At 40.6% G+C, this 12,205-nt stretch overlaps 1 protein-coding gene across 2 annotated transcripts in view; it reads left to right on the top strand.

The window, feature by feature from the left end:
• ZWILCH (zwilch kinetochore protein) overlaps window positions 1–12,205 on the top strand; it is a 43,240-nt gene that overhangs the window by 12,820 nt on the left and 18,215 nt on the right. For both annotated transcript variants that reach the window (XM_068964805.1, XM_068964806.1), the window contains exons 4-8: window positions 2,085–2,203; window positions 5,532–5,731; window positions 6,238–6,308; window positions 6,608–6,763; window positions 8,058–8,129. In XM_068964805.1, the coding sequence (XP_068820906.1) occupies window positions 2,085–2,203; window positions 5,532–5,731; window positions 6,238–6,308; window positions 6,608–6,763; window positions 8,058–8,129 (618 nt within the window). The remainder of the gene's footprint in view (window positions 1–2,084; window positions 2,204–5,531; window positions 5,732–6,237; window positions 6,309–6,607; window positions 6,764–8,057; window positions 8,130–12,205) is intronic.

The following is a 12,205-nucleotide window of genomic DNA, read 5'->3' as shown; positions in this document are numbered from 1 at the left end:
ATTTTTGGATGGGAAACAACTAAAATGGCCTTCATGTCTGCAAAGGTCAATAGAGCTTACAGCATGAGTTTTAGTTAGGTGGATAATACTGAAAAGTAGGCTGGAAGGGAAAATGACATTTCTTGGATGCTTCTAGGAACTATTTGGAAACCCAGGCCTAGAAGGGAATAAAATCTGGAATCTGGCAGAAGAAATTCAAAGTTGAGGATACATCTAGGTCAGATAACTAGTAAGTATTCACTGCTGGAAGACCTTAGTGGACAGGAACTTGAGTTTTGAAGTCAGACTACCTAGATCAGGGGTTTCCTCGATGGCTCCGTGGGAAAGAATCCACCTGTAACGTAGGAGACCCTGGTTCGATTCCTGGGTCAGGGAGATCTTCTGGAGAAGGGATAGGCTACCCACGCCAGTATTCTTGGACTTCCCTTGTGGCTCAGCTGGTAAAAGAATTCGCCTGCAATGTCGGACACCTGGGTTTGATCCCTAGCTTAGGAAGATCCCCTGGAGAAGGGAAAGGCTACCCACTCCAGTATTCTGGCCTGGAGAATTCCATGGACTGTATAGTAGTCCATGGGGTCGCAAAGAGTTAGACTCGACTGAGCAACTTTCACTTTACCTAGATCCAAATGTGGGTTTTGCCACTCAGCTGCTTATTCTATATAAGCTATTCAGCCAACCACTAGCTCAGTTTTCAGTCCATAAAATAGAGTTATTAATAGGATCTTTCTCAGGGTTTTTATGAAGAATAAAAGAAAGCTTAGAACAGTAGCTCGTACATAGTACATGCTCAGGAAATGTTATTTCGTTTAATTTTTGTTATTATTGGCAGTACTGAGCTATTTCACTACTTAAACATGTGGATATGAGAAACACAAATGAGAGCTGAGAGTCCTAAGAGGAATAGACTTAAGAAGTAAGGGCTGTGCATTAAAAAGAATGAAATAATGCCATTTGCAGCAACATGGCTGGACCTAGAGGCTGTCATACTGAGCCCGAGACACAGTGACTTGGCTTGCACAGGCTGCAGGGCTCTGCTGGCTGCTGGAAACCCTTAGGATATGTGTCTTCCTGAAAACCAACCAAAGTTGTTGCTGCTGTTTTAATTTTAAGAATTCTATTCGAATATCTTTCTAAAAGATAGGTTTCTTCCTTAATATACCATTGACTCCGGAACAACACAGGGCTTGGGGTGCCCCACCATCTGTGTTGCAGAAAATCCTAGTGTACCTTTACAGTTGGCCCTCTGTATCTGTGGTTCTACATCCACAGGTTCAGCCGATCATGGACTGTGTAGTACTGCAGGGTTAATGTTTACCATTAAAAAAATCCACATGTAAATGCACCTGCCTAGTCCAAACTTGCGTTGTTCAAGAGACGACTGTATTGGTATAGTAATTTAGTATATACTTCTACCAGGACAGGGAGGCCTGGCGTGCTGCAGTCCATGGGGTCGCAGAGTCAGACACGACTGAGCAACTGAACTGAATTACTAATATAGTATAGTATTAGTACTAGTGTTATAGTATGCAATTAATATTATAGTATAGTGAAATTGGGAACAATATTAGGATTGTAATATATTATTAGTACCAGTGTTATAGTATAATTTAGCATAGAATTAGTATAATATAGCAAATCAATATAGTCTGGAACCATATACCCTATATTTCTATAATAATGAGGTAACTGACGTCAGCTGCTGTAACAAATCCTGGAGACTTAGAAAATGAGTAGAAAGGGCTATGAACCTTCAAGTTTAGGGAATGACAAAATCAGGGAGTCTCCCATGGGTTTCCCTCGGTGTTTTGTATATAATTTTGTACATGGTAGAGCACTTCCTTTTCTGATGGCGTCATATACTTCCTTTATCAGTAGCAACATAGATCAATATCTTCTTATAGGACAGTGGAAATACTTCTGATGTGTGGTGAGATGTATTGGTACCCCATTGGTTTCTAGCTATGATTCTTGTCATAACCCAATCATTTTGCGCTTCAGGGTCTGGAAATCAGTACATTGTTCTAGCATAGTGAAGAGTACCATAGTGTTCTCTTATCTGGTTAAATAATTAAATGTTTTTAAAGCCTTTAGAAAAGGAAGAACCAAGTCATATTGAAGAGCTACAGTCTGAAGACACTGCTATTTCTGATCTCTCTACTGGTGAAAATGTTGGGCTGCTTGCTTTACCAATTGGGAGAGCCAGGTAGGTTTTTCTTACCGTAAGGGTGGAGGGTAGGATTTAAATTCCCCTGGCAGGCTACAGTCCATTGAGTCGCAAAAGAGTCAAACACAATTTAGCAATTAAACAACAAGAAATTCTTATAAACATTGGGGAAAGCATAGGTATTTAGCCCAGATCCCTCTCTTTCTCCTTCCCCCACCCCCTTGATGTACATACTTAATGCTCTAAGAATAGTTCTAAATACTTGACTGTCCCATGGGTAACTCAAGTGTGACTAAGATGACTCTGCCTTTTCTCCATTTTCTTCTACTGTTTAATGTTGTTGCTTCGTAATTGTTTTCCTTACTTCTAATCTGGTTCCTTGCCAATCTTTTTTCCTCACCCCTGCCAGAGTGATTGTATGAAAGCCTGATTATGTTGCTTCCATGTTTAAAAAGCCTTCCGTGGTCCTTTTGCCTTGTGATAAAACCCAGATTCCTCCTGAGTGACGCATAGGACACAAAAGAACCTTCAGCCTCCAGTCCAGTGCCCAGCAGGGATTTAGAAATAAACGGGTACTTTTTGATTGTCACGATGACTCAGGGGAGCTGTTGGCCTGAACCATGGATGGTAAATGTTATGCAGTACCTGGGGCTCTCCTGTCCAATGAGGAATTATCCCACCCACATGCCAGAAGTACCCCTATTGGAATCCCTACTGCCTCTGTCTGCTTAGCCAGCTTCACTACCCTCCCACCTCCTACCATATGAGTGGTCTCTCTCAACTCCAAAACCAAAAGTATTTGCTATCAGGGAGTCCTGGAGGATCTGGTCATATATATAATATTAGAGAATAAGGGGTCTTCCCTGGTGGGCCAGAGATTAGGACTTCGCCTTCCAACGCAGCAGGGGTGCGGGTTTGATCCCTGGTCAGGGAGCTAAGACCCCACATCCCTCCTGGCCAAAAAGACAAAGCATAAAGCAGAAGCAATGTTGTAACAAATTCAGTAAGGACTTTAAAAATGGTCTACATTAAAAAATCATTAAACAAGAAAATACTGGAGAATAAGGACTATCCTGCTACTGCTAAGTCATTTCAGTCGTGTCCAACTCTGTGCGACCCCATAGACGGCAGCCCATCAGGCTCCCCCGTCCCTGGGATTCTCTAGGCAAGAACACTGGAGTGGGTTGCCATTTCCTTCTCCAGTGCATGAAAGTGAAAAGCGAAAGTGAAGTCGCTCAGTCATGTCTGACCCTCAGCGACCCCATGGACTGCAGCCTTCCAGGCTACTCTGTCCATGGGATTTTCCAGGCAAGAGTACTGGAGTGGGCTGCCATTGCCTTCAGTAGTATTCAAAGTGACTTTCCTTCAGAGTGGGTTTTTTTGTTTTGTTTTGCTGTGTAGAAACTTTTAAAATCTTTTGTAGTCAATCACTCTTTAATGGCTCCTTGATTTTAAGTCATATTTGGCCTTTTTTTCTTTCCTCTCCCACAACTTGAGAATTTTTTTATTCATGTTGTTTTCTCCAGCCAGTGTTCGTTTGGATTCATCCATATGCTTATCATTTCTTTGCTCTCCATTTCTTCTTGCATTTCAGACCTTCCTTCTGGGATTATTATATTTCTTTTCTGAAGTACAGTCCCTTAGAAATGCCTTTTCTGAACATATGTTGGTAATAAATTTAGTTTTCATCTCTGAAAAATTTTAAGCGGTATTTTTGGGTAACTTTTAATTCTGATGCACTCTCAAATTTACAGAGAAGTGTAAAAGAACAGTACAAGAACTTCTGTGTACCTTAACCAGGTTTCACCAAAATTTACACTTTGCTGCCTCTGCTTTGTGATTCTCTGGCTTATTCCCCCTCCCCTCTCCCCCTCCTCTTATTCCTGTCCACACCCCATCTATATAAGCACACACACACATTTTTGTAATGAAATATTGACAGTATGTTGGAGACACTGTGTTCTTTTACCCTTGAATACCTCACTATGTATTTCCTAAAACCTAGTACCTTCTCTTGTATAAGCACAAAACAGTCATCAAAATCTGGGAATTTAACATTGTTAAAATAATACTATCTAACTCACAGACTATATTCAAGTTTTTGTGTTCGGTGACTAATGACCTCAAGCATCTCTTTTATGTATTTATTGACTTCTTTCTTCCTTCTCCCACCCCTGGCTTTATTGAGAAATAATTGACATATTCTCTTATTTCTTTTGCTTAAACTCAGAGCCTGCTTCCACTCCCATTGACCCTGTAGCCCCACCATACTGAGCTCTCTGCTTGTAGTAGCTATACTTTGTCAGTTTTTGGTGTGTGGATCTTGATCTGTCTCGTGTGCCCGGCTCTCACTTCTTCTCCGGTGAAACATTTATGTATTTTGCCACTTAATTTCCAGATTTTTGTTTCTGGGACACTGTGATAGTGTGATCTATAAGAAGAAGCATATTTGGTCTTGGTCCACTGTTCCTAGAACCCAGCTCCTAAAACCCTTTGGAATTTCCTAGGGATTGAGAAGAATAAAGGTGTCTTTTTTAATGCTAATGAAGTGGCTTTTGGACCTCCCCACCCCGAGTAAATTATGGATGGGGGCTGGTTGCCTGGGGAACCAAGCCTGTGAGTAGGGGGTTAGAAGTTTGAGTCCCACCCAACCTCTGGAAGGGAGAGGGGCCAGAGTTTGTTAAGTTTAGTCACCTGGTGAGGGGTTGGGACTCAACCCCTCCCTAAGTTCAATTAGTCACCATTGTGACTATGTAATGAAACCTCCATTAAAACCCAAAAGGAGAGGGCTTGAAGAGCTTCTGGGTTGGTGAACACGTGGAGTTACGGGGAGAGCAGCTTGCTGGGAGAGGACATGGAAGCTCTGTGCCCTTTTCCCCATACCTTTTCCTTTGCTTCCCTTCCATCTGGCTGTTCCTGAGTTCTACCCTTGTGTAATAAACTAGTAATCTAGCAAGTAAAATATTTCTCTGAGTTCTGGGAGCAAATTAATTGAACTTAGGGAGCGGGTTGTCAGAACCTGTGATCTGTAGACACATAGATGACAACTTGGACTTGGAACTGGCAATACAAGTTGGAGGTGAGGCAGTCTTGTAGGACTGAGCCTTTAACCTATGGTTGCTGATGCTGTCTCTGGGTAGATAGTGTCAGAACTGAGTTGAATTGTAGGATACCAGCTAGTGTCAGAGAATTGCTTAGTGTAAGGAAAAAACCCCGCTTTGGAATTGGTACAGAATATTAGATGGTGATCAGAAGTGGGATCAGAGTCAGCATCGTAGCTACTGTTCATGATCTCTTTGGAAAAGAAAGCTTCTGACTGATCAACGATCTCTACCTCTAATTTATTCTTCCTCCTCTTGTTTCCAAGGCAGTTAATTGGATTTTATACCATGGCTCACAATCCTAATATGACCCATTTGAAGATTAATCGGCCGGTTACTGCCCTTCCTCCTCTATGGGTAAGGTGTGATGGTTCAGATCCTGAAGGTATCAGTTGGCTGGGAGCTGAGCTTATCTCAACCAGTAGCAACATCACAGGAGTTGTCTTGTACATGGTCACCTGTAAAGGTGAGAGCTCACTCCTCTTTTGTGGAGGTGTGTGTATTTATTTGTGTAATCACTGTTTCATAGTTTTTACTAAAACTTGATACATATCAAGAGTGAAGTGCACACAGTGAAGCTTGTGTAAGCCACCACGAGTCTACTCTAGCGTGTAACCTGCAGCGTGTGGGAGACATTTCAGAGACAGATTTCCAGAAGTCTAAAGAGGAGTTTATGGCTGTTTTATTTGGGTTTCATTTCATTTACATGTGTGTATTTTTTGAAGTTTTCATTGGAAAATTAAAAAGTTGGATATAATGATAATATAATTCCAGTGTCATAATAGGCATTTAATTATACTTTTGGTAGTAGTACTGAACTTTGTTCCGCTTTACTTGTTTTAAGAACATTTCATCTGTAGTTTAAAATTTAATTTTGATAGTCATTAGTGTTGTGAATTAGATTGTAATTTTCTAGCTCTAATGATGTAATTTTGAACTGTACCTATAACTTTTTTTTATCATGTCCTACAGTGGATAAAAATTATTCTGTAAATCTCGAAGACCTAAAAAAGTCTCACAAGAAAAGGCATCACTTGTCTACTGTAAGTATTTCTCTTTCATATTATCTTCTTCTAACTGCTGTCAATCTGCCCTCCTAGTGTAAAGGATTTTTTTCATTCCTAATAGGACTAGATATTTTTCTATAGTATCAGAATGTTTATTTTCATATCAACTGATGTCTGAAAATATATGCCTTTTAGCTAATCTTTGTGATGAAAAAGAATTGTCTCGTTTTTCCATTTGGCACGGCACTTTTTCTTCTTTGGGGAAAAGAATCAGTCGTTTTGATAATGGGCCTTTGGCCTTGTGAAAGCGCTGCTGATGGTCTGCTGAATTACAGCTAACAGCCGGCGGCTTTGCCCAGTACGAGCTCTTTAAGTCCACTGCCTTGGATGATATAGTTGCTGCTTCACAAACCACGATCACTTTGGATATTTCCTGGAGTCCTGTGGATGAGATCCTTCAGACCCCTCCACTCTCTTCAACTGCAACTCTGGTAGGAGCCAGCCCTCCTTTCTGTTGAGTTTACTCAGTGTGGGTTTACTTTGAACTTGCTAGTTCCTGGACAGCTCTGAAAGGTTCAGCCTGAAGTCTCGCCAGCACAGCCAGTGAAGGTTTTGCCAGGTGGTCTGATCCATCAGTTATCCACAGTACTGTAATTATGTAACTTAAGATTTTTCAGTGGAGACCCAAATGGAATCATCACAGTGACTTATAATCCCTGCTGTTCTTAAAAGAATGCAGATATTGAGAACACATCAACAATCATTATTCTGTTCAGCCCTTTTCACCCTATATTTACATTTCTAGGCTCTGTCTTAAGAAATTAATCAGAATTGGTAACAAAAATACATGGGCAAAGATATTTAGTGCAGTCATACAGCTGTGTTTTGAAAATATTAAAAACAAAACCTGAATGATCAGTAGAAAAATAGATTTCCTGATGAAATATTATATACAGATTTTAAAATTATGATTTAAAATATCTTTAATAATGAAAGAAAATGCTATTATTAAGCAAAAAAAAAAAGCTCCAAAAGTATAAAATTTATGTACAGTAGGATCTCAACTATGGTTTTAAAAAATGTGTACACAAAGTCCTGGGTAGAGTTAGGAGTGGTTTTTCCCAGGGTGGTGGGCTGGTGGATAATTATACAATTATATTCTTCACACTTTTCTTTTCCTGCAGTAGGTACTGACATTTACTATTTTCTTTCAAACTTCCTCACCCCCCTTCACCCTTTTTTGTTTGTTTGTTTTACTGAGGGGAGGGAGAGTGTTGTATTTGGTGGGTGGTAATGCTAAGTTTGTCATTGAATCTTTTTTTTAAATTAAATATATTTTTAATTGGAAGATAATTGCTTTACAATATTGTATTGGTTTCTGCCATATGTCAACATGAATCAGCTACAGGGATGCATATGTCCCCCAGCTCCTAAACCTCCCTCTCACCTCCTACCCTGTCATCGAGTCTTGAAGTGTGTTTATATTTCTACTTCTTGTCCTTTTGGAAATTCAGTGACACAAAGCAGGAGAGTGTGTGTTCTGTGTAGCTACAGTTGTATTGAGAGGGGTTGTGGTGGCCTGAATTGAGGTTTCTATATTGGGATGGACAGAGTCTATATTTCTGGGGAAGGTATACCAAATGGAAGTGTTGACCTACTTTTTCAATTCACTAGTGTTTTATGAAATATTTTTAAATGTGTGGGTAGTTTGAAATGCAAGTAACTGTGACCCTGATGGAGAAAAGATGGGATAACCAGTGAAAACTGACTCTGGGAATTTTTTAGAATATCAAGGTGGAATCGGGAGAGCCCAGAGGTCCTCTGAGTCAGCTTCACAGAGAACTGAAATTTCTCCTTGTGAGTATCCTTCTGGAATTTGTTACCTGCATTAGATCTCATATTTCCATAAAAATCTTTGCTAGTATCATTGTTATTTAATTTTGTGCTCTTCAAAATTTGTTCCAAATGTTACATGCTTGGCAGTTGGGGATGTTGTCCTTGCAATTAAAGGGAACATAGACTTCCCTGGTGGCTCAGAGAGTAAAGCATCTGCCTACAGTGCCGGAGACCTGGGTTCAATCTCTGGGCTGGGAAGATCTCCTGGAGAAGGAGATGGCACCCCACTCCAGTATTCTTGCCTGGAAAATCCTATAGATGGGGGAGCCTAGTAGGCTACAGTCCATGGGGTCGCAAAGAGTCGGACACGACTGAGCGACTTCACTTTCACTTTCACTTTAGTAGTTAATAACAGTTCTTTCACCTTTTCTACTGAAGTGTTTGGATTTTATTCATATGGATTCCCTACTTTCCAGGTGACTCAGCTGCCAGTTTATTCCAAATGCATATATAATCTGCTTGTTAATAACTGGAATTTGATCCTAAAGATTAATGAGCATGTGTTTAAAAAATTTTGTGTTTCAGTAATTTTAGCTCCTCTCTACAAATTCAGTCCCAAAGGGGCGGGCAAGGGCGGCTCATTTTAATGCAGAAGAAATTCTGTATGTCTTAAGTTGGCATACAAAGACAGTTATATCCAGTCACTGACTACTTAGTTACTTTTTTCTTTTTTTAAGAGCTTTATTGATATAAATTATATCCCATAAAATACATTCAAGTATAGAATTCAGTAGTTTTTAGTGTACTGACAGAGTTTGTACAGCCATGACCATATTTAATTTTAGGATATTTTCATCACCCCCCAAAGAAATCCCATACCCATTAGCAGAAACCTGCCAGCCACTAATTTACCTTCTGTAGTACTTCTTTCCCTTTTATTACTGAGTAACACCAGTGTATAGGTATAGTACGTTTGTGTTTATCCAGTCGTCAGTTAATGGGTATTTCAGTTCTTACTTTTTTGGCTATTCATGAATGATGCTGCCATGAATAGTATATAAGTTTATTTTTTTTTTAATTTTATTTTACCTTATAATACTGTATCAGTTTTGCCATACAATAGTATATAAGTTTTTATGTGACATATAAACTCTTAGGTGGAGTTGCTGGGTCATATGGTAGCTCTTTACCTTTTAACTGTTAACTTTTTGAGGAACTGCCAAACTGTGTGGCTGCATCATTTTACATTCCCATAACAGTGTATGAGGGTCCCAGTTTTGCCATATCCTTGCCTCCATATGCTTGATCCTATCTTTTTTATTGATATGACAGCCATCCTAGTGGGGATGAAGTGATATCTCATTATGGTGTTGTTTCTTGTTTTTTGGCTGCCTTGTGAGGCATTTGGGAGCTTAGTTCTCTGACCAGGGGTCAAACCCACACCCTTTGCAGTGGAAGTGCAGTCTTAACCACTGGACCGCCAGGGAAGTCCCACAGTATAGTTGTGATTTGCGTTTCTCTGATGGCTGATGATCTTGACCATGTCTTCGTGTTCTGATTGGCTCCTACTTATCTCTTCAGCTTGATCTCACATCCCCCTCTGCTGCATTGAGCTCCCTGCTTAAGACAGCTCCAGCCCCATCACGTCGTCGCTTTCTGGTGTGTGTGTGTCTTGATCTGCCTAGTGTGCCCTTTTCCCACCTCTTTGCTGGGTTTTCTGTGACATCTTCACCTGAGATGATTTACCGATTCCCCAGAATAGGTTGTTCTGCCATAGAACTTTATACATACCCCTTGTCAGAGGGTTTATCAAACAGTAATTTCTTTACTCCTCTGTCTCCCCTACTAGACTTGAGTGCCAGGTACCTCGTGGTGCCTTCAACTTCTACCACAGTTTCAGGCATTTTTCATACTTTCACCTCCTCTCATTATTTCCCTGTTTGTGAAAAGCTTGATACCTTTTCTACCTTTCTCATCTTTTCTTCCTTCAGAGCTCCTCTTTCAGGACCCTTCCCATGGGCTTCTGTCATACTTCTAACCTCCTATCTCTGCCCTCCTCTCTCCACCCCAGCAGAGGGCTTATCTATTTCGTGATTTGATGAATGCCTTTATAAGGGAACTCCAGACTGCTGTCTGTAAGCTGCTTCCACTTCCGATCTTTCCCACTTTCATCAGTTCAGTTCCCACTCTGATAGAGCATTCTTCCCTCCAATTCAGTTTGTCCAAAATGAAACTTGAATCAAATCTCCAGACTGGATCACTTTAATAAGCCCCTGATTTCTGTCTGCAGTTTCACCATTCCTTCCGTTCACAGGCTAGAAACCTTACCTTTTACTTGAGTAAGATCTGGTTACTGCCACAGCTAGGAGCTGCCGTTCCACTGTGTGCCCAGTGTGTGGTGCTAGATGGTTCTGTTACGTTGCCTGGGGTGTCAGCAGCTCGTAAATGGAAGAGCTGGTTTAAAACTCATTCAAATATATGTCTATCTGACTTGAAAGTCCAAGCTACGTTATTAATGTAATCTCCCTTAGAAATTCACAGACTGTTCGATGTGCACGTTGCCATTGTTTCTCCAAGTTCAATCCCCCCCTGTATTTTTATAAATAGGTAGGATTTTTTTTTCTTTTCTTCTATTTCTAATATATTTCTGCCCATCTATCTGTCTCTTTCTCTGGAGTATACTTTTTTTTCCCCCCCTTTGAGGTTTCTTTCACTGTGCCCATCTTAGATAAAGCCCCTATCACTTCCCTTCTGGACCACTCTAATGATCTTTCACTGTTTCTCCACAAGGACACACACTCTTGGCATCTTGGGCGGAATCATGCTTTGTGGTTTAGGACCATTCTACACACTGGAAGATATGTAGCCTCCTTGCGTGCATGCCAGGTTGCTTTAGTCGTGTCTGACTCTTTGCGACCCTACAGAACATAGCCCGCCAGGCTCCTCTGTCCACAGGATTCTCTGGGCAAGAATGCAGGAGCGGGTTGCCATGACATCCTCCAGGAGATCTTCCCAACCCAGGAATCAAACAGGAGTCTCCTTTGTCTCCTGTTTTAGCAGGCGGGTTTTTAACCACTAGCGCCATCTGTAGCATCCTTGGCCCCTACCAAACTAAATGCCCACAATCACTGTTACACCAGAATTTATCTTCACATTTTTCCAAAGACTCCCTGGGGGTGGAGGATAATCTTACTTCTATTGAGAAACATCACACTTCTTTTTTTCCTTAGACTCTATCCTGAGTATTTGTGATGGGGAAATTCTCAGCTGCTTGATCATGTCATTTTCCTGCCAAAAAATCAACAGTGGCTGTTGTCTTCCAAATGAAATTTTAAAATTCTTTAAGATCACTCTTCCTGTTTAATCCCTACTCCTAGTCATGTTATTTCCTGCTGTTGCCTGAGTGTTTACTCCACCCTGGTGGAAACAGCTCACCCTCTTCATCTTATCCCCTGTTCTTTGCCTGGGATGGTTCCCCCATATGAGTCAAGCCAGTGTTTCTCATCATTCCTCTGGCTGTTCCAGCCTATCTCGACCTCAACCTCTTTCCTCACTTCAGTTTAGATACTCTACATATCGGCATACATATTCATGTTATTTTTATGTAAACTTCTGTTCAGTCTCTGTAGCACACATAATTAAAGTTCAGAATACCATCTTTAGCATCAAACTGATGGATGTATGTCCTGGCATTGTCAGTTAGCAACTGTGTGACCTTAAGCAAGTTAATTAACCTCTTTTGGTTTCAATAAAATGTGAGTGACAGTAAGTAGTAGTATCTGCCTCACTGGATTTTTGTGAGCATTAAATAACATACTGCATATGAAACATCTAGAGTAGTTGCTGACGTCTCATTAACCATTCAAGAAAAATAGGTGTTAGGAATGCCCTGGAGGTCCAGTGGTTAGGACTCCATGCTCACTGCTGAGGGCCTGGGTTTGATTCTTGGTGCAGGAACTAAAATCCCACAAGGTGGGTGGTGCAGCCAAGAAAAAAGATACTAATGTTATTACTGTTGAAAAATATATGTTACTGATAACTTTGTATTTTGCTAACAAGTTTTGGGGTTTTTTTTGTTTGTTTTTAAATCTCTTACA

The sequence above is a fragment of the Capricornis sumatraensis genome, chromosome 2, assembly GCF_032405125.1.
Source record: "Capricornis sumatraensis isolate serow.1 chromosome 2, serow.2, whole genome shotgun sequence".
Classification (NCBI taxonomy): Eukaryota; Metazoa; Chordata; class Mammalia; order Artiodactyla; family Bovidae; genus Capricornis; species Capricornis sumatraensis.
The sequence above is the reverse complement of the archived record's forward strand: the minus strand, read 5'-3'. Positions and strand labels throughout refer to the sequence as shown.